The sequence below is a fragment of the Molossus molossus genome, unplaced genomic scaffold, assembly GCF_014108415.1.
Source record: "Molossus molossus isolate mMolMol1 unplaced genomic scaffold, mMolMol1.p scaffold_m16_p_7, whole genome shotgun sequence".
Lineage (NCBI taxonomy): Eukaryota > Metazoa > Chordata > Mammalia > Chiroptera > Molossidae > Molossus > Molossus molossus.
In genome coordinates, this window is record NW_023425401.1 from 9,202,194 (window position 1) to 9,223,073 (window position 20,880).

The following is a 20,880-nucleotide window of genomic DNA, read 5'->3' on the forward strand; positions in this document are numbered from 1 at the left end:
CCAACAAGTCAAGGAGGTATGTATGTCCTTACTACTAAAAGTAAGGACCGAAGGGTCTTGGGTTCGATTCCTGGTTAAGGGCACATACCTGGGTTGCAGGTTCGATCCCGGGCCCTAGTTGGGACCATGTGGGAGACAATCAATGTGTCTCTCTCACATCAATGTTTCTCTCTTTCTCCCTTCCTCCCACTCTATCTAAAAATCAGTGGGAAAATATCCAGGTGAGGATTAACAAAAAATAAATAAAAATAAAAATAAAATAAAATAAAAGGTAAAACCCACCATTACTAGTAAAAAGCCACACTTTCCTGCTGGCCACAATTCTCTTAAACAATTGACTCCTCCATCCGCATCCCCACCCTGTATCCATTATCAAATTAACTCCCATACCTGTTAATGGCTAGAGATTCAAGTCCAAAACACCAGAACACTTTTCCATTTAGACTGAAATCCATTTTTTAAGAAGTTCACAGTCTCAGTGACAATATGTCTAGAGAAATTTTGCAGTGGAAATACACGGTAATAAGAATTCTACCATTAAAACATTTAATTTATAAAACAGAAAAGTATAAACCCAACTAGCATTCTAAATGCAACTCCTTATCCTTGGCTATACAGTATTTCTAAAACCTCTGGCAGGAAAATTAAACAGATTTACTATGAAATGGTTCAAAGTCAAACAATCTGGAACTGTAATTACTAATAAATTTTTCATGAGAATGGAGGATGCTGTGTTTTACATTATTACATAAAAAATAACATGACAATGAAAACATGAGACCAAGTAGAAGATTTTTCTAACTTTCATAAGGAGAGTTTCTCTGAGGGTTATAACTCCAACTGACAAATAACAAGAAAGATATGGTTTCCTAGTTTATTTATAAGATTACCGCAAGTCTTTTTCATGTGAATAAAACTACCGAAGTGGCAATGAGGAAGTTTATAAAAGTAGTTTACCGCATGACAGGCTGGCTTAGCCACGTGGCTCTAAGGACATTAGAAGCACAATTCTTGCTCAATCAATAGAAAATTCAATCAATATGAAATCTAGAGATTGCTTCATTAAAGACCTTGACCTTGCACAACGGAAATATGTGCGTGCAAGTAATGACATCAGAAATAATACACTCATTTTACCTCCAAACTGTGCCAATAGAATTGACAGAAACAATGTGTCCAAATCATGGTCACTGAGTGAACAATAAAACAAGAAAAAATATACATACCAAATGTGATCAATTCTGTTAGCCCTCCCCCACAACTCCTTATATCGAGTTATAATCTCTTATGTCCGGAGTCCCCCTTTTCTGATAGAGGTTCTCACACCCTATTTAACATTGCTGGTTAAAGTCCCAATTATAGTCTTGTGCCACTTAACTCATGTGGGTTTCTTTAAAATGGATTTATAACTATTCATGCAGAAAAAAAAAAAACAACAATTTTTTTATTTCCCAAATGGAATGAAAAAGAAAAAGGAAATCAAACAAACAAACAAAAAAGTGGGGGAGAGAGCTGGGAAAAATAATGGTGAAAACACTGAAACTCTGTAAGCTTTAACACATCAAAATGAGCTAAGTTCAACTTAATTTACTTACAATGCCAAACACATCATTAATAACCAAAAATAAATTTTCTAAAAATCACCAAAAGACTGTAAGTAGGACATTATAATGGAGAGAAAGGGAAGTTAGGAAAATAATCATACTAATGTCAAAACCCACTATGTCAAATTCCATGAAGGTATGCAAATTCTTCCATTAAACTATAATTCAGCTGTAATGAACACTGTACAAAATAAGACCAAATATTAACTAAGCAGGCAGGACAGTGGAATATCCGATTACTAAGGACTAATATTTTCTGTGTAAAATCAAGAGCTCAGCCACCATTCAGTGACCATATCTTCTAAAAAGATTAACACTTTATTTTTAATTTTTTTTCCAAAATAAAGCACCATACTGCTCAATCTCTAGCTTGAACAGGAATTATCTTTAGAAATTAAAAGGTAGTTATCACTGGAAAAAAGCCAATTTCTCCAAAAGAGTCCCTAGATTCAGTGCTATTCCATTCTCGACCAGATTCTTCTCTGCACTTGAATAATACGATCCACAGGCTCTTCTGAAGTGCTCAGTTCAATGTGGCAGCAGCGCCCAATGCCGCCTCACCGGTGGCTAACTAAAACAGCCATGTCAGACTAAAAAGAGACAGAGGCACAAAAATCAGTGGAAATGGGGAGAAATGGGTGAGAAGAGGGGGGAAAAACCATAATTCATAAATCTAGAACCTAAAACAAATTCCAACTATCAGGTAGATGAAGCCAAAAGCACAGCTTCAGCTCATAACACACCCAGCTCCACTTCATGGAGACCACCTGAGCAAAGGTGGGAAGATGTTTCATTCTTCTCCCCGAAATCTAACCCTGCCCCCATCTGGTCAGAACCCAGGTTCTACATAAACCATAAAACTTGGCAGACACTTTTTACTACTTGAATCTGACCCATGATGGAAGCACATATTTTATTCCTACCCATCTGAACCTTTCTCTCTTCTACTACTTCTCTTTGCCCCTCCAACAGTATCTATCTACATCCATACAGAGTAACAAATTCTATAAAGTAACTGGCCAATCACAGAACAGAACCCACTTCTACAAAGCACACACACACACACACACACACACACACACACGATGACAACAGCAAAAGTTAACCCAAAAAAGAAAAAAGTCACTTTGAAATTTAAAAACTCAGAAATAATATCCTTTGGTCTATAAGTCTCAATTTTTCGTATATAAAAAAAGTTCTTCAATGTAAAGCTCCTGTAAGGTCTTTCCAGCCACCCCGCAGCCTGACACCCACAAACCACAGTGACTTCTACGCATTTCCAAACCGACGAGCACGCACCGTGTGTTCAGCTTTCCGCTGATGATTCAGTAATGTGCAAAGGCAGACAAGGTCCCTACATTCAAGAAGCGTATGACCGAGGGGGGAAGTTCGGCAAATCAAACAGCAGTCACCAACTTAGTATAAATATTACAGAAATTCAGAGGAGACCAGGGTAGATGGGGAAGGCTTATTTATCTGACTTGAGTTAGGACTCGCAGATGGAAGAAATTTGAAAATCCAGAGAAGAAATGGGGAAACCATTCTGGTCAAGAATACTGTTTCAGTGAAGGCTAAAAAATGAATGGCAAACACGGACATACGTGGCTGTTGTGGATACAGCCTCAGAAGAAAAACACTGAGTACTTGAACAAATCGTTCATGCTATAAAGTGAGCTGCGACAAGATTTTAGAGCAGCGGCTGTGGCTGTGGCCACCGGCAAGAGTTTGGAAAGGGAGCCATCACTCTGAACGTTCACCCAAACACACGTCCACTTTTAATTGTATTCATATCCCTCGAGGGAAGAACTCACCGATAAATGATGGTCTCTATTTGCCATTTGGGAAGCTGACCACAGCAGGGATAAGATACCTGGCCCGGCTTCCACATCAGTGGGAAACAATAAGAACCCAGAGTTTAAAGAACATGATCCCTTTGGGGCTCTTCTGACTCTGTAAATTGTATGCTTATTTCACATTCCCATAGTCTAACCCACAAAAATTAAAATAATTAAACGAAAAGAGCTCTATCTAATCAAGAATGCTGTTTACCCTGAAAAGAGGAGGAAGCGTAGACGAGTTTGGAGTCGGTTTGTAATAAACAAGGTGGGGAGGACGAGCCAAGGAGGTGGGGGTGGGAGGAAACAAAGCATCTTAGTTTCGGAGCAAAACGCTGTTATTAAGTATAATTGCATCTACTTGATCCAAATCCAATATTTCTTATTCACTAAAAAGAAACATATTAAAATAGCAGCAATTTCCTTTACAAATAAACACATTCAGCCAAAGAAGCGTCTACCAAAAAAAAGTTTAACCCTAAAGATAATCAAAAGCAGGAGCGAAGTTATTTCAGTGTTTCTAATTTCAAATAATAACTTCTAAATAGAAATATGCTATAGCTAAGTCAGTAGTAATCACGTTTAAAATTTTTCAAAAAATTACAGTGAAATCCTTTCAAATACTCTAACTCTATGCTTTTATGTTAAAGTATATAAAAATAAGAAAAATCTTCCATTGAGTTATTGCTGTATATTAACTATGGGAATCATTAATGACAATATTTACACTTAATTGTTTAATATTAAAACACCAAAAAAGCTATGAGAAATAGAAGCTTGACTCTGGAGTACCTAAGTTTAGATGTGACAGTCTATTTTTTATTTTTTATTTATTTTATTTCTTTATTGGTTAATCCTCACCTGAGGATACTTTTCCATTGATTCTTTTTTTTTTTTTTTTTTTTTAAGATAGAGTGGAAGAAAGGGAGGGAGGGAGAGACAGGGAGAAACACGTCGATGTGAGAGAGACACATCAATCAGTTGCCTCTGCACCACCCCAACTGGGGTCAGGGATCAAACCTGTAATCCAGGTTCCCTTGACCAGAAATCGAACCCATGACCCTTTGGTCCTTGGGCCGATACTCTAACCAGCCAGGGCTACAGGCTATTTTTTAATATAAGCTTCTTGACACACACTGTATGGAAATTTGGTTTTTTACTCATAATAATGTCAGTTACTATTGGACCCTTGACTTATATGTTGCATCTGGACCAGAAACTATAAATTAACCATGAATATCTGCTGAGAAGCCATATCTTTGAGCTCCTGAGTACCGTGACTCTTGACATAGACACGTTCCCTATAAATAATATGTGTGTAAAATAGGTATTTCAACTAAATGGTCTCAATAAAGTCCTTTTCTGTATATCACTTTCCCATGCTCCACAAACATGCAAAAACCACAATGACTTTTTAGTACTTAAAGATGTTGGCTCCCACGGGGCACGGAGACTGTGCGCCATGCCCGCCATTGTGGGTCGTCTTCTGGCACCCGAGCTGTCGCTGGGGCCCAAGAGAACAACCCTCGTGTGGACGTGTGCACTGCCGCGAGACTTACTCTCCCGGGAGAGAAATACGGACGCTGCCCTGCTGGCAAGAGGTTTTCCTGTTCTAAATCCTTCTAAGTAAATCCGATGTAAAATGTCTGGTAAGTCTGAGCATTTGGTTGAACTTAAAAGACCATTTCATGGGCACTGCAGATGCCAACCTCAGAATTTTAAATTTTTCTTCAAATACAACGTAACCACTATTTGTGTCAACTGCATAGCAATTCTAAAACATGAAAAAGCAACTTCTTTTAAAATATTCAATGTTTTCAAAAGTTTCTATTTTTCCAATATTCAAGTTTAATGCAAAGATGAATGCCCTTAATTGAGCTTCAACAATAATACAGTCCTGTGCTGCTCAATGACGGGGATACACTCTGAGTCATTAGGAAATGCTGTCGTTGTGGGAACATCATAGAGATCGCTTACACGGATCTTGATGGTGCAGCCTACTGCTCGCCTAGGTGATACGGTCTGCCTACCGCTCAGAGGCCACACACCTGTACAGCATGTTACTGTGCAGAATACAGAATACTGTAGGCAGTTGTACACAATGGTAAGTATTTGTGTATCTAAGCGTCGAAGGTGTAGAGTAAAAGTACGGTATGAAAGAGAACTGGTATACCTGTAAAGAGCACCTACGTGAATGGAGCTGCAGGCCTGGCAGGGGCTCTGGGGGAGTCAGGGGTGAGAGGTGAGTGTGTGAGAAGGCCCAGCATGAAAGAGAACTGGTATACCTGTAAAGAGCACCTACGTGAATGGAGCTGCAGGCCTGGCAGGGGCTCTGGGGGAGTCAGGGGTGAGAGGTGAGTGTGTGAGAAGGCCCAGGACTTCACTGTGCACCGCTGCGGACTTTGTAACACTGTACACTTGGGCCACGCTAAATGTACTTTAAAATCGTTTTCTTCCTTTAATAATAAATTTACCTTAGCTTACTGTAACTTTTTTGCTTTATAAAGTTTTCAATTTTTTTCATTTTCAACTCTTTTGTAATAACACTTAAAACACAAATACTCTATATGGCTGTAAAAAATACTTTTTATTTATATCCTTATTCCATAAGCCTTTTTCTAATTATTTTTTAACTTTTTAAACTGTTTTGTTGAAATCTAAGACACAAACACACGCATTAGCCTAAGCCTCCACAGGGTCGGATCATTAGCATCATTGTCTTCCACTTCCACTCTCGTCCCACTGAAGGGCTTTAGGGGTGACAACGGGAGCCGGCAGCTCCTGCGGTAACAACGCCTCTTCTGGAACCTCCTGAAGGACCTGCCTGAGGTCCTTCTTGAGAAGGTGTCATTCTTTTCATAAATACATCCGCGGTGGTTTGCTTCCTGCTTTCATCACAGATTTGCTTGAAAGCAGATAACACACCACAAGCATCCCTCTCTATTAATGAAAACCTTTTGGTGTTGGGGTCCATGTTTTCAAATTTTCTAAGGAGCTTGCTGAAGTCTGCTAAACATCTCACTGTCTTTTGTAAGTAGAAAGAGTACTCTAAAATAACAGTAAAAAGTGTAATATAAAGAATACATAACCCAGCTCTGGCCAGTTTGGCTCAGCAGTTAGAGCGTCGGCCTGGGGTCCAGAGAGGCCCGGGGTTCAGTTCCCACTAAGGGCACGTACCTTGGTTGCAGTTTGTCCCCGGCCCTGGTTGGGTAGTGCAGGTGGCAACCACTCGATGTGTCCCTTACATGTCGATGTTTCTCTCTCTTTCTCTCTCTCTCTCTCTCTCTCCCTCCCTCCCTCCCACTCTATTTGAACAAAAAATGAAAAAATGTCCTCGGGTGAGGATAGAAAAAAAAAAGAATACATAACCCAGTAACATACTCATTTATGATCATTGTCAAAGTATTCGGTACTGTACATAATGGTGTCAACTATATTCTTATACGACTGACAGGTCAGTAGCTTTGTTTATTGCAGCATCACCACAAACATGTAAGTAGTGTGTTGTACTAAATATCACGAGAGCTGCGAAGTCAACAGGCTATACAATTTTTTCAGCTCCATCATAATCTTATGGGACCACTATTGTTGGCCAAAGGGTCTTGATGTGGTGCGTAACATTCAACCTCTTCATTTGGAGACTAGTCATACTGATCAGTCTCCATTGAAATTCTTCAATGACTATGGATGTCATTGAAGAATTCTACATATGGTTTTTTAAAGTTCAATAAAATGATATAATAAGCAGAACTGAATAGATCTGGGAACCTATGACACTATAGAAAGTGTGTTTCTATACATTTACCAAGATTTTCAATTCCTAAACATAATCTGACATGTTGCCTTTTATACTGAGAATCTAAAAAAATTACAATTTTGATATCTCCTTTCTCTCATTTTTTATACATTTTGTGAATTTAATATTAAGATACAAATTTTAGCCCTGGCCGGTTTGGCTCAGCGGTTAGAGCGTCGGACTGCGGTCCCGAGAGACCCGGGTTCGGTTCCCGCTGGGGGCATGTACATCGGTTGCAGTTTGTCCCCGGCCCTGGTTGGTTGTGCGGGTGGCAGCCACTCGATGTGTCCCTTTCACATCGATGTTTCTCTCTCTCTTCCTCTCTCCCCCTCCCACTCTACCTGAACAAAAAATAGAAAAGTGTCCTCAGGTGAGGATAAAAAAAAAAGATACAAATTTTATCTTTCATTTTAAATGCAAAGTGGCCCTATTTAAAATCTAAACTGTCTTAAACACATAATCATTACCAATTCTGCACCATTGGACATAAGGTCTGAAACAAGTTTTGAAGTATATTATTCTCAGTCCAACAGTAAGTCACCCCTAAATGAAACCCACCAAATGCTTTTAAAAAATCCTTTTTTATTTAAAAAATAATAATCTACCTCCGGCAGGGTGGCTCAGTTGGTTGGAGTGTCATCCTGCACACCAAAAGGTTTCTAGTTCAATTCCCAGTCAGGGCACTTAGTTAAGTTGTGGGTTCAAACCCCAGTCAGGTCAAGTACAGGAGGTAACTGATCGATGTTTCTCTCTCACATCAATCTCTCTCTCTCTGCCCCTCCCTCTCTCTCTCTCTAAAATCAATAATAAATAAATAAATAAATAAATAAAATATAGCCCTAGCTGGTGTGGCTCAGTTGGTTGGAGCATTGTCCCATAAAATGAAAGTTTGCAGGTTCGATTCCAGTCAGAGCACATACCCAGGTATCAGGGTTCCATCCCCAGTTGGGGTACATATGGGAAGCAACCAGTTGACCTTTCTCTCTCATGTCAATGTTTCTCTCTCTCTCTCTCTCTCTCTCTCTCTCTCTCTCTCTCTCTCCCCCTTCCTGTCTCTAAAATCAATGAAAAATATATCCTTGGGTGAGGATTTTAAAAATAATAATAATAATAATCTCAGGCAAAACATTTTCTTGAACGCTTTCATTTACAAAGGATATCTCACTAGAAATACCAAATAAAAATGATTAATGGTTCTAATTAAGAATTTTTATATACTTCTTTTCCAATAAAAGTTATATTTAAAATTATTTCCATTGTTGGCCAAGAGACATATGAAAAAATGCTCAATGTCAATAATCAACAGAGAGATGCAAATTAAAATGACTCTGAGGTATCACCTCACACCTGTCAGAATGGCCGCCATCAACAAATCATCAAACAAGTGTTGGTGAGGGTGTGGAGAAAAGGGGACTCTAGTACACTGCTGGTGGGAATGCAGACTGGTGCAGCCACTATGGAAAACACTATGGTGTTACCTCAAAAAATTAAAAATTGAACTGCCATTTGACCCAGTGTTCCCACTTCTAGGGATATATGTTAAGAAACCTGAAACACCAATCGGAAAGACTATATGCACCCCCATGTTCATAGCAACACTAAGCAGCACCATGTCCATTTACAATCGTTAAGATCTGGAAACAGCCCAAGTATCCATCAATAGATGAGTGGATAAAAAAGCTGTGGTATATATACACAATGAAGTACTATGCAGCTGTAAGGAAGAAAGATCTCTTATCCTTTGAGACAACATGGAGAGACCTGGAGAGTATTATGCTAAGTGAAATAAGCCAATCAGAGAAAGACAAATACCACATGATCTCAGTTATTTATAGAATATAATGAACAAAATAAGCTGATGAGCAAAATAGGGGCAGAGATATAGAAGCAGGGTTCTGACTGACAAAGCTCAGAGGGTGGGGGGCCAGGGGAGAGAAGCGATAAACCGAAGAACTTATATGCATGTACGCATAACCAATGGACACGGACAATGCTGTGGGGGAGGGGTGGGGGAGGGGAGGAGGGTGTCAATGGGGGAAAAAGGAGAAACATCTGTTACAAAGATAAATTAATAAAAAAATAAAATAAATAAATAAACTGCCAAAAATAAAAAACAAATAAAATTATTTCCATTGTTGAACACTACAATGCCACTTTTTTAGTAAAATTCACTTTTTAGTAAAACCACTTCCATTATTTCGTAACACTTTTGAGGGTTCCCTGACCAGGACTCTGAGTGGAGACATGGCTGACGCGAGCGACTTACTGCAGAGAGCCCACTCGCACCGCCACGGGCACGCAGGGCAGCTGAGAGGCCCACTTCAGCGTCACGTCCTGGTAAATATGCAACATGCTGTTGTGGTTTCCAATCAAAGTATTTACTGTTCCTTCAGAAACTGTAGTTTGAAAATAGAAAAAAGGATAATCAGAAAATTGCCCTTTGCAACAGTATATTATATCCCTTTTAGGGGATGTATGATACCAACTAATTATAATATCTTGATGGTAATGTGCAAAGAGTTTTAGGTAATAAAATGTGATTTTTCAAGCTTACCAATATCTAAAAGAAAAAAACCATAGAGTTGGAAACTATAACCAGATAGTGGCCAACATTTTTGCATTTCATCTAGAAAGCATGAATTTCATTAATATTTAACACATTTAAGCTAATGATTTACTGGGCATTCACTACAAAAAAAAAGTCATTCTGTTAGGCATTACTCTGTGCCATTCTGCTTACACAAGAGCCTGATGTGCTCTTGGAAGCACCCTGAACAGCCTCATTTTGGAAAGCAGCGATGTATGCCTGCGGCCAATTCTACAAGTCATTTCGTACAAAGTAAAATGACGGACAAACCCAAATGTGTGCTTCATATCAAGCTTCTATTCAAACTTTCAAAGTTAAAATTTCCATTACATATTCAGTATATAACTATTTTCCTAGATGTTTAAAATATATGTGTGTGAGTTTGGCTTTTCCTGATGTATATAACATAGCCTTGACATATGGAAAAGATAAAAGGAAATCTTTCTACACACCTGAGCAGTATGGAAGAAAACAACTTGGGCTACAATCAAGTTTCTTCATGAATTGAATCTGCCCATTATCCTTCAGGCAAAAAAAGTTTCGTTCACCAAGAACAAAAACAGAAGATGCTGACTGATTGAAAGATATAATACATATATCAAGGGCTTGCTCTCCAATATTTAGAGTCCAATCCACCTGTAAAGAAAAACCTAAGATCAGTTTAGTTTACTAAAAGCAGAACATTTCAGTTACTTTCATATCAATACCATTAAGAAATGTCTTGTCCTGGATACTTTGGCACAGCAGTTAAGAGCATCAGCCCGTGGACCAAAGGGTCTTGGGTTCCATTTCAGTCAAGGGCATGTACCTGGGTTGTAGGTTCAATCCCTGGCCCCCACTGGGGTCGTGAGGGAGGCACCCAATTGATGTGTCTCTCTTACATTTCTCTTTCTTTGTTTTTTTCCCTCTCTCTCCCCACCTCCCTGCCTTCCACTCCCTCTCAAAAAAAAAAAAAAGGGAAGAATATCCTTGGGCGAGGATTAACCAAGAAAACAAAAACAAAAAGAAATTTCATAACAAAATAGACCTAAAGATAGGCTAATCTTCATTCACTAGTTTTTGCTATGACCAAATTTCTGATATTTCATAGACAGTAGTCGTTTTGCTCCATCTTTTGCCGATGGTATTAGCTACTCAGTGGTTCAAAAATTCTCATATAAATTTAAACAAAGAGGTAAAAGATATGTGCATTGAAAAATATAAAACACTGATGAAAGAAACTGAAGAACACAAGTAAATGGAAAGACAGGCTGTGTTCACAAATTAGACAAATTATTATTAAAATGCCCATACTACCCAAAGTGATCTACAGATTCAAATCCCTATCAAATGACATTTTTCAAAGATATAGAAAAAAATGCTAAAATTCAGATAGACCTGGAAAAGACTCCAAATAGCCAAAGCAATCTTGAGCAAAAGGAACAAAGCTAAAGGCATCACACTACTTGACTTCAAAATATACTACAAAGCTATGCTAGCCAAAGCAGCCCAGTATGTACTGGTATGAAAACCTAACACCTACCAGTGGAACAGAATAAAGCCCAGAAATAAATCCAGGCATTTACAGTCAATTGATCTTCCACAAAGGTATCAAGAATGCACTGTAGGAAAAGGACTGTCTCTTCAATAAATTGTTTTGGAAAAACTTGGTATCCATATGCAGAGGGATAAACTGAACCCCTATCTCACACCATATATAAAAATCAACTCAAAAAGGATTGAAGTCTTAAATATGAGAACTAAAACTGTAAAACTATTCAAAGAAAACATAGGAGAAAGCTTCCTGACCTTGGTCTGGGTGATGACTTCTGGATATGACTCCAAAAGCACAGGTGAAAAAATGAAATTGCATCAAACTAAAAAGCTCCTGCACACAAAGGAAACAATCAGAGTGAAGGGATAATCTATGGAACGGGAGAAAATATTTACAAACCATGTATCCAATAAGGGGTTACTTTCCAAAAATACATAAGGAACTCAGACAGCTTGACAGCTAGAAAACAAATAACCTGATTTAGAAAAGATTGACCACCAAGAAATCATTTGATTAACCTTTGGGTCAAGTGTAGCTTACCTATATGAAAAATATCCCACTGGACATAAGACATGAATGCCAGTCACACGGCAGCTACATTTCTCAGTACACTTTAATAGGCTGGCATTCTAGCATTACATATCATGTCTGTAATTCAGGGTGATGCGTTCCTGACTCTGAGGAAGGACGTCTCGTTCAGAATGGACGGGCGAATCAGGTCTCTGAGGTTGCAGGCTGAGACCCAGCCATTAAATACTTTCAATTCACTACATACCAAGTGCTACTCTCTTAGGAAAATTCACTACATTCTAAATTAATAAGTCTCAAAAAACACAGAGATTTACTATGAACAATAATTTAAAAATTCTTCTATTTCCAGCCAAGATGGAGCAATAGGAAAAAAGAATCCCACCTAAAACAACCACAAAATGGACAAAACACATGAAACAAGAGTTTGCAAAGCACTGGATATTAGACCAGGGACAGCAATCCTTAATGAAAGAAAACAAATCAGGGAGTGATATGGTTGCTCCAGGTGTGCGAGAGTTTTCAGGACTTGGCACAGGGAGGGAGAACCCAGACAAAGCCCAGCAGACTCCCTGGGCTGAGGAGATCAATGCTGAGAGTTCAGAGAAACCAAGACAGCTAGAATCCATAAGACAGCATGCCAAAGAGGAGAGACTGCTCTCGAATATTCAGTTGAGTACTTATCAGCACATCCTGTAAGAAAACTACCCAAGGCCAGGGAATAATCACCAGAAAGGATTACTGGACCTAGAATACTGCCTACCCACAGGCAGATTGGAACACCTGATAACTCGACAGGAGCTGGGGAAGGCACTCAGAAGGACCCTGCCTAAGGAGTGGGGAATAAGCAACCCCAAAAGGAGCACTACTCTGGTCTCACCTGACAAGACTTAAAAGCAAGACTCAAAAAGATCAAAGCTCTTCCAAGTAAGTGAACTAAGTTTCCCAGGCCGAAGCTCAAGAATAGTTACAGGAATACAAAAATATCTAGCACCCAACAAAGTAAAATTGACTATATCTGGCACCTAAAAAAAAAAAAAAAAAAAAATACCAGCATGTAAAGAAACAGGAAAATGAGACCCACAATGTGGAGATAAATAAATAAAATAAAATTGACTCAAAACTGATACAGATGTTACAATTAGAAAACAAGGACATTAAAACAATTATTATAACTATATTCTATGTCTTCAAAAAGATTAGTGGAGACATAGAAGATATTTAAAAAACACCCAACCTGAACGTGGAGAGATGAAAACCATAGCAGATGGGAATGAATATGAGAAATAGTAAATAACATATTAGTGACCTTGAAAACATAGCAGTAGAAATTACCTAAAATGAAATAGAGAGAAAAAAGAACTTTTATAAAATTAAAATAAAATCTGGGAGCTGTGACACTTTCAGAAGACTAATGTATGTGTAATCAGTCCCCGGAGGAGAGGAGAGGTATTGTGCTAAGTGAAATAAGTCAGACAGAGAAAGACAAATATTATATGATTTCACGTCTATGTGGGATCTAAAGAATAAAGTAAACAAACAAACAGACTCATAGATACTAATGGTTGCCAGACGGGAGGGGGGTGAGGGACCGAGTGGAAATGGTGAAGAGATTAAGAAGTACAAATTGGTAGTTACAAAATAGTCACAGGATGCCAGGTATAGCACAGGAAATATAGTCAATAGCACTGTAATAACTATGTATGGTTCCAGGTGGGTACTAGACTCATCGAGGGATCACTTTGTAAACTATATAAATGTCTAACCACTATGTTGTGCAGCTGGAACTAATATAAAATAATATTGAATATCAACTATAACTGAAAAATAAGAAAAAATAATAAATCAATAATAAAATAAATGTAACATTGCTAAAACTTTGATACATTAAAACAATGGCCTTACGACGAGTCTTTTTCCAGAACCAAGTTTTTGCTGTTCGGACTCCTGTCTTTTATCCGCATCTGTTGCGAAAGCAAGTACTTGGTACCTGTTTACACAAATAAAATAATTGTAAGCGACTTCAGAGTTCAAAAGTAGAAATTATTTTAAACTTTAAAAAGCACATAATCTCAATAAAGCTGATCGAGAAAAGAAATAAAGTTCATAACCTAAAACCTTATGAACCACTTTTCCTTTGGTCTTAAAAACTGTAAAATTTAGGATTAAATTCTTACTGAATGATACTGTGACATAAGACTATATAAAATGTCATGATCAAGAAATGATAACCATATGTCCCAAAATTCAATATTGGGAAAATAGCTCTGCCACCTATCAAAGCAATTCCATTAAAATTGTATGTGACTAATAATAATATTCAAGAAAGATCTAGCACCAAAACACCAAATAGGAAAAAAATGTAAATAATGCAAAACAGCCAGATGTAGCAGAAATTATTGACACATAATCTATGGAACCCAGGAGAACTGAGTCTAAGCCCCAGCTAAATCACTTACTAGTCAGGTAAGTTTTGGCAAATTAAACACTCTGCATCTTATCTCCCCCATGTAGAAAATGGGAATAATAATCTCCAAGTCAAGCATTGTTAAAGGAACTTAAAATAATAAAGTGTCTAGTACAGTATCTGGTATACATTAGGTACTCAAACATTCATTGATAGAGTAACAGACATATAAAGTTTTATATAAAGACAGAGATCAATAATCTAGTAGTTTATCTGGTATGTAATAAGTTCTTTTTTTTTTTAATCCTCACCGGAGGACATTTTTCCATTTTTTGTTCAGGTAGAGTGGGAGGGAGAGAGAGGAACAGATAGAGATAGAGAAACATCGATGTGAAAGGAACACACCGAGTGGCTGCCACCCGCACAACCCAACCAGGGCCAGGGACAAACTGCAACCGAGGTACGTGCCCTTAGCGGGAACCGAACCCGGGTCTCTCAGGACCGCAGGCTGATGCTCTAACCGCTGAGCCAAACTGGCCAGGGCTGTAATAAGTTCTTAATAATGAACATTATTACTTTATATAAGTATTTTACACCTTTTATTTCAATAGTAACATTTAGCCCTGGCCGGTTTGGCTCAGCAGTTAGAGCGCCAGCCTGCGGTCCTGAGAGACCCGGGTTCGGTTCCCGCTAAGGGCATGTACCTCGGTTGCAGTTTGTCCCCGGCTCTGGTCAGTCGTGCGGGTGGCAGCCACTCGATGTGTCCCTTCACATCGATGTTTCTCTCTCTCTCTCTCTGTTCCTCTCTCTCCCTCCCACTCTACCTGAACAAAAAATGGAAAAATGTCCTCGGGTGAGGATAAAAAAAAAAAAAAAAAAAAATCAATAGTAACATTTAGCTCAAATCAGTCTTTATTTTTTTATTTCTTTATTTTTTTATTTTGTTTTTGTTATAGATGTTTCTCCTTTTTTACCCCATTGACACCCTCCTCCCCATACCCTCGCCCCATCCCCGGCTTTGTTGTCCATGTCCGTTGGCTACGCATACATACATATAAGTTCTGTGGTTGATCTATTCCCACCCCCCACCACACCCTCTTCTGAGGGTTGTCAGTCTGTACCCTACTTCCATGTTTCTGGGTCAACCCTATTCCTCAGACTGTTATATTCATTATATTCCATATGTAAGTGAGATCATGTGGTATTTGTCTTTTTCTGCTTGGCTTGTTATAGTTAGGATAATACTTTCCAGATCCCTCCATGTCATCTCAAAGGATAAGAGATCTTTCTTTCTTACAGCTGCATAGTACTCCATTGTGTATATGTACCACTGCTTTTTAATCCATTCGTTTACTGATGGACACTTGGGCTGTTTCCAGATCTTAGCTACTGTAAATAGTGCTGCTATGAAAATGGGGGTACAGCCCTGGCCGGTTTGGCTCAGTGGTTGGAACGTCGGCCTGTGGTACAGAGAGACCCGGGTTCAGTTTCCGCTAAGGGCACGTACCTCGGATGCAGTTTGTCCCCGGCCTTGGTTGGTCGTGCGGGTGGCAGCCACTCCGATGTGTCCCTTCACATCGATGTTTCTCTCTCTTTCTCTACCTCTCTCTCCCTCCCACTCTATCTGAACAAAAAATGGAAAAATGTCCTCGGGTGAGGATTTAAAAAAAAAGAAAAGAAAATGGGGGTACATATATTCTTTCTGATTGGGGTTTCAGGCTACTTAGGGTATATTCCTAGAAGCGGGATCACTGGGTCAAATGGAAGTTCAATTTTTAATTTTTTGAGGAAACACCATATTATTTTCCATAGTGGCTGCACCAGTCTGCATTCCCACCAGCAGTGCACTAGAGTCCCCTTTTCTCCACACCCTCGCCAGCACTTGTTGTTTGATGATTTGTTGATGGCGGCCATTCTGACAGGTGTGATGTGATACCTCATTGTTGTTTCAATTTGCATCTCTCTAATGATTAGTGATGTTGAGCATTTCTTCATATGTCTCTTGGTCATTTGTATGTCCTGTTTGGAGAGGTGTCTATTCAGCTCCTCTGCCCATTTTTTAATTGGGTTCTTTGTCTTTCTTTTGTTGAGCTGTATGAGTACTCTATATATTTTGGAAATTCCCCCTTATCTGATGTATCATTGAAAATGATGTTCTCCCATTGAGTGGGTTGCCTTTCCATTTTGATGGTTGTATCTTTTGCTGTGCAGAAGCTTTTTAGTTTGATGTAGTCCCGTGTGTTCATTTTCTCCTTTGTTTCTGTTGCCTTAGGTGATGTATCAGTGAAAATTCTGCTGTGCATGATGTCCGAAATTTGGTTGCCTACATTTTCTTGTAGAATTTTTATGGATTCACGGGTCACATTTAAGTCTTTTATCCATTTTGAGTTTATTTTTGTGTATGGTGTAAGTTGATGGTCTAGTTTCATATTTTTCATGTAGCTGTCCAATTTTCCCAACAACATTTATTAAAGAGGCTGTATTTATTCCACTGTATGCTCTTGCCACCTTTGTCAAATATTAATTGAGCATATTGCCTTGGGACCATTTCTGGGTTCTCTATTCTGTTCCACTAGTCTATATGCTTGTTCTTGTGCCAGTACCAGGCTGTTTTGATTACAGTCACTGCACTATACCTGATATCTGGTATTGTGATCCCACCTACTTTGTCCTTCTTTTTCAAAATTGCGGTGGCTATTTGGGGTCTTTTTGGTTCCATATGAACTTTTGAAGTATTTGTTCTAGTTTTGTGAAATATGTTGTTGGTATTTTGATGGGGATTGCATTGAATCCATAGATTGCTTTGGATAATATGAACATTTTAATGATGTTAATTCTTCCAATCCATGAACAAGGTATGTGCTTCCACTTTTTTATATCTTCCTCTATTTCTTTTTTCAATATCCTGTCGTTTTCTGTACATAGGTCCTTTATTCCTTTGGTTAAGTTTATTCCTAGGTATCTTAATTTTTTTGCCATGATGGTAAATGGGATTGTTTTTTCAGTTTCTTTCTGTGAGTTCATCATTGGTGTATAAGAATGCCGTCGATTTCTTGGCGTTAATTTTGTATCCTGCTACTTTGCCAAATTCATTTATTAAGTCTAGTAAATTTTTGATGAAGTCTTTAGGGTTTTCTATGTATAATATCATGTCATCTGCTTTTAATGACAGTTTCACTTCCTCCTTTCCAATTTGAATCCTTTTTATTTTTTCTTCCTGTCTGATTGCTGTGGCTAAGACTTCCAGTACAATGTTAAATAAGAGTGGCAAACGTGGACATCCCTGTCTTATTCCTGTTCTTCAGGGAAATGTTTTTACTTTCTGCCCATTGAGTATGATGTTGGCTGTAGATCTTTCATATATGGCCTTTATTCTGTCGAGATATGAGCCCTCTATTGCCACATTGCTGAGCGTTTTTATCAGAAATAGATGCTGAATTTTGTCAAATGCTTTTTCAGTGTCTATTGATAAGATCATGTGGTTTTTATTCTTCATTTTGTTTATGTGGTGTATCACACTTCTTGATTTGCAAATATTGTACCAGTCTTGCATCCCTGGGATGAATCTCACTTGGTCATGGTGAATAATTTTTTTTATGTATTGCTGGATCCGATTTGCTATTATTTTGTTCAGGATTTTGGCATCTGTGTTCATCAGGGATATTGGCCTGTAGTTTTCTTTCTTTGTAGTGTCCTTTTCTGGTTTTGGAATTAGAATTATGCTGGCCTCATAAAAGGAGTTTGGAAGTCTTCCTTCTTCTTGAATTTTTTGAAATAGTTTGAGGAGAACGGGTGTTAGTTCTTTTTTGAATGTTCAGTAAAATTCCCCCATGAAGCCATCTGGGCCTGGGCTTTTGTTTGCTGGGAGAGTCTTGATTACCTCTTCAATTTCCTTAGTTGTTATTGGTCTCTTCAAGTTTTCTATCTCTTCCCGGTCCAGTTTTGGGAGACTGTGTTTCTAGAAATTTGTCCATTTTGCTTAGATTGTTGAATTTGTTGCCATATATTTGTTCATAGTAGCTGTTAACGATCTTTTTGTATTTCTGTGGTGTCAGTTGTTACTTCTCCTCTTTCATTTCTGATTTTGTGCATTTGGGTTCTCTCTCTTTGTTGGTGAGTCTAGCTAAGGGTCCATCAATCTTGTTTATCTTATCAAAAAACCAACTCTTTGTTTCATTGATCCTTTGAATTGTTTTCTTGGTCTCTATGTCATTTATTTCTGCTCTGATCTTTACTATTTCCTTCCTTGTACTTGCTCTGGGGTTTTCTTTTTGTTTGCTTTCTAATTCTTTAAGTTGTGAGGTTAGACAGTCGATTAGAAATTTTTCTTGTTTCTTGAGGTAGGCCTGTAGTGCTATGAACTTCCCTCTCAGAACTGCTTTTGCTGCATCCTATAGATTTTATGTTGTTGTGTGTTCATTTTCATTGGTTTCCAGGAAGTTTTTAATTTCTTCCTTGATCTCCTCGGTAACCCATTCATTGTGTAATAACATGCTATTTAGCCTCCATGTGTTCAAATGTCTTTGCATGTTTTTGTTGCAATTGATTTCTAGTTTCATGCCATTGTGATCTGAGAAGATGCTTGATATGATTTCAATCTTCTTGAACTTATATTTAGTTTGTGTCCTATCATGTGGTCTATCTTTGAGAATGTCCCATGTGCACTTGAGAAGAATGTGAATTCTGTAGTTTGGGGGTGTAATTCTCTGTAGATATCTATTAAATCCATTTGGTCTAGTGCTTCATTTAGAGTCTCTGTTTCCTTGCCGATTTTTTGTCTAGAGGATCTATCCAGTGGTGTCAACAGGGTGTTGAAGTTCCCTGCTATGATTGTATTACTGTCAAAATCTTCTTTGAAGTCCTCCAGAAAATTTTTAATATATGTTGGTGCTCCTGTATTGGGTGCATATATGTTTATCAAGGTTATATCTTCCTGTTGGATAGATCCTTTCAATATTATGTAGTGGCCTTCTTTGTCTCTAGTTGTGGCCTTCATTTTGAAATCTATTTTATCAGATATGAGTATTGCTACCCCAGCTTCTTTTTCCTTTGTTTGCTTGGAAGATTTTTTTCCATCCCTTCACTTTCAACCTATGTGAGTCTTTTGTTGTGAGGTGGGTCTCTTGTAAACAACATATAAATGAGTCATGCTTTCTTATCCAATCAGCTACTCTGTGTCTTTTTATCAGAGCATTCAATCCATTTACATTTAAGGTGATTATTGATATGTACTTATTTATTGCCATTTTTGTTTAGTTTGGTTATATTTTTCTTCCTATTTCTTCTACTAATTACAGCAGTTCTTTTAACATTTCTTATAGTGCTGGTTTGGTGCAAATGTATTCTCTTAGCCTTTTTTTTGTCTGGGAAGCTCTTTATTTGACCTTCTATTTTCAATGACAGTCTTGCTGGGTAGAATAGTCTTAGATTCAGATCCTTGTTTTTCATGACCTTGATTACTTCATGCCATTCCCTTCTGGCCTGTAGTGTTTCTTGTGAAAAGTCAGCTGAGAGCCTTATGGGGGTTCCTTTGTAGGTTACCTGTTGCTAATCTCTTGCTGCTTTTAGGATTCTCTCTTTGTCTTTAATTTTTGGCATTTTGATTACTCTGTGTCTTGGTGTGAGCCTGTTTGGGTTCTTCTTACTTCGGGCTCTCTGTGCTTCTTGAACTTGAATGCCTTCTTCCTTCACCAAATTAGGGAAGTTTTCTCTCACTATTTCTTATTTCTTTGAATATATTCTCTAAGCTTGCTCATTTTCTTCTTTTTCAGGGACTCCTATGATGCGAATATTATTACGTTTCCAGTTGTCCCACAGTTCTCTTAAGCTGTCTTCCTGTTTTTTAATTGTGTTTTCTTTTTGGTTTTCTGATTGGTTGATTTTTTCTACCCTGTCTTCTAATTCACTGATCCGGTCTTCAGTTTCCTCTACTCTGCTCGTTAGATCTTCCAATGTGTTCTTTATTTTTGATATGTCGCTCTTGATCTCTTCTTAGTGGTTTTTAATTTACAATTGGTTTATTTTCAGCATCTCTATGTTCTTACTCATGCTGTTGAGCTTCCTCAAGATCATGGCTCTGAATTCTAGCTCTGTTAACTTGCCTAACTGCTCCACATTGATATCATATTTGGTGGAGGTCTCTTGTTCTTTCATTTGGCTTTAGTTTCTGTGTTTCACCATTTTGGCTATCACAGTAGGCTTTGGAGCCTGTCAAGTTTTCCCTGTGGATATTGGTGTTCTGCTGTTTGTGGCTCCCTCTCCTGGGTTTAGATGAGCGAGGGAGGATCCACGTTAAACACCACTCTCAAGTCTTACTTTCCTGGTTAGAGTTGCTCGCCCAGGAATGGTACTATTATCCTCTAGCTTTTTGCCTAGAGGCTAGCAGTCCAGGTTACTTTAAGAGTTTTGGGTTGTCAGTTGATTGAAAAACTCCCTCAGGTGCTCAGCGTAAGGAGATTTCCTGAGGGTGGGTCAGATGCTGGTTGTTCGTGAACCTCAATTTCCATTTCAGTGGGCACAGGGTGGGGTTGGATCACCGAGAGAGGGGCTGCTACCTGTCCTCAGAGCCCTGGGAAGGAGCAATATGGCC

General features: G+C 38.4%; 1 protein-coding gene across 11 annotated transcripts in view; it reads right to left on the minus strand.

Annotated features, from left to right (window-relative positions):
• BBS9 (Bardet-Biedl syndrome 9) overlaps positions 1 to 20,880 on the minus strand; it is a 378,994-nt gene that overhangs the window by 263,352 nt on the left and 94,762 nt on the right. For all 11 annotated transcript variants that reach the window (XM_036246696.1, XM_036246699.1, XM_036246695.1 and 8 more), the window contains 3 exons: positions 13,790 to 13,874; positions 10,275 to 10,458; positions 9,502 to 9,631 (listed from right to left, as the gene is read on the minus strand). In XM_036246696.1, coding sequence (XP_036102589.1) covers positions 9,502 to 9,631; positions 10,275 to 10,458; positions 13,790 to 13,874 — 399 coding nt within the window. The remainder of the gene's footprint in view (positions 1 to 9,501; positions 9,632 to 10,274; positions 10,459 to 13,789; positions 13,875 to 20,880) is intronic.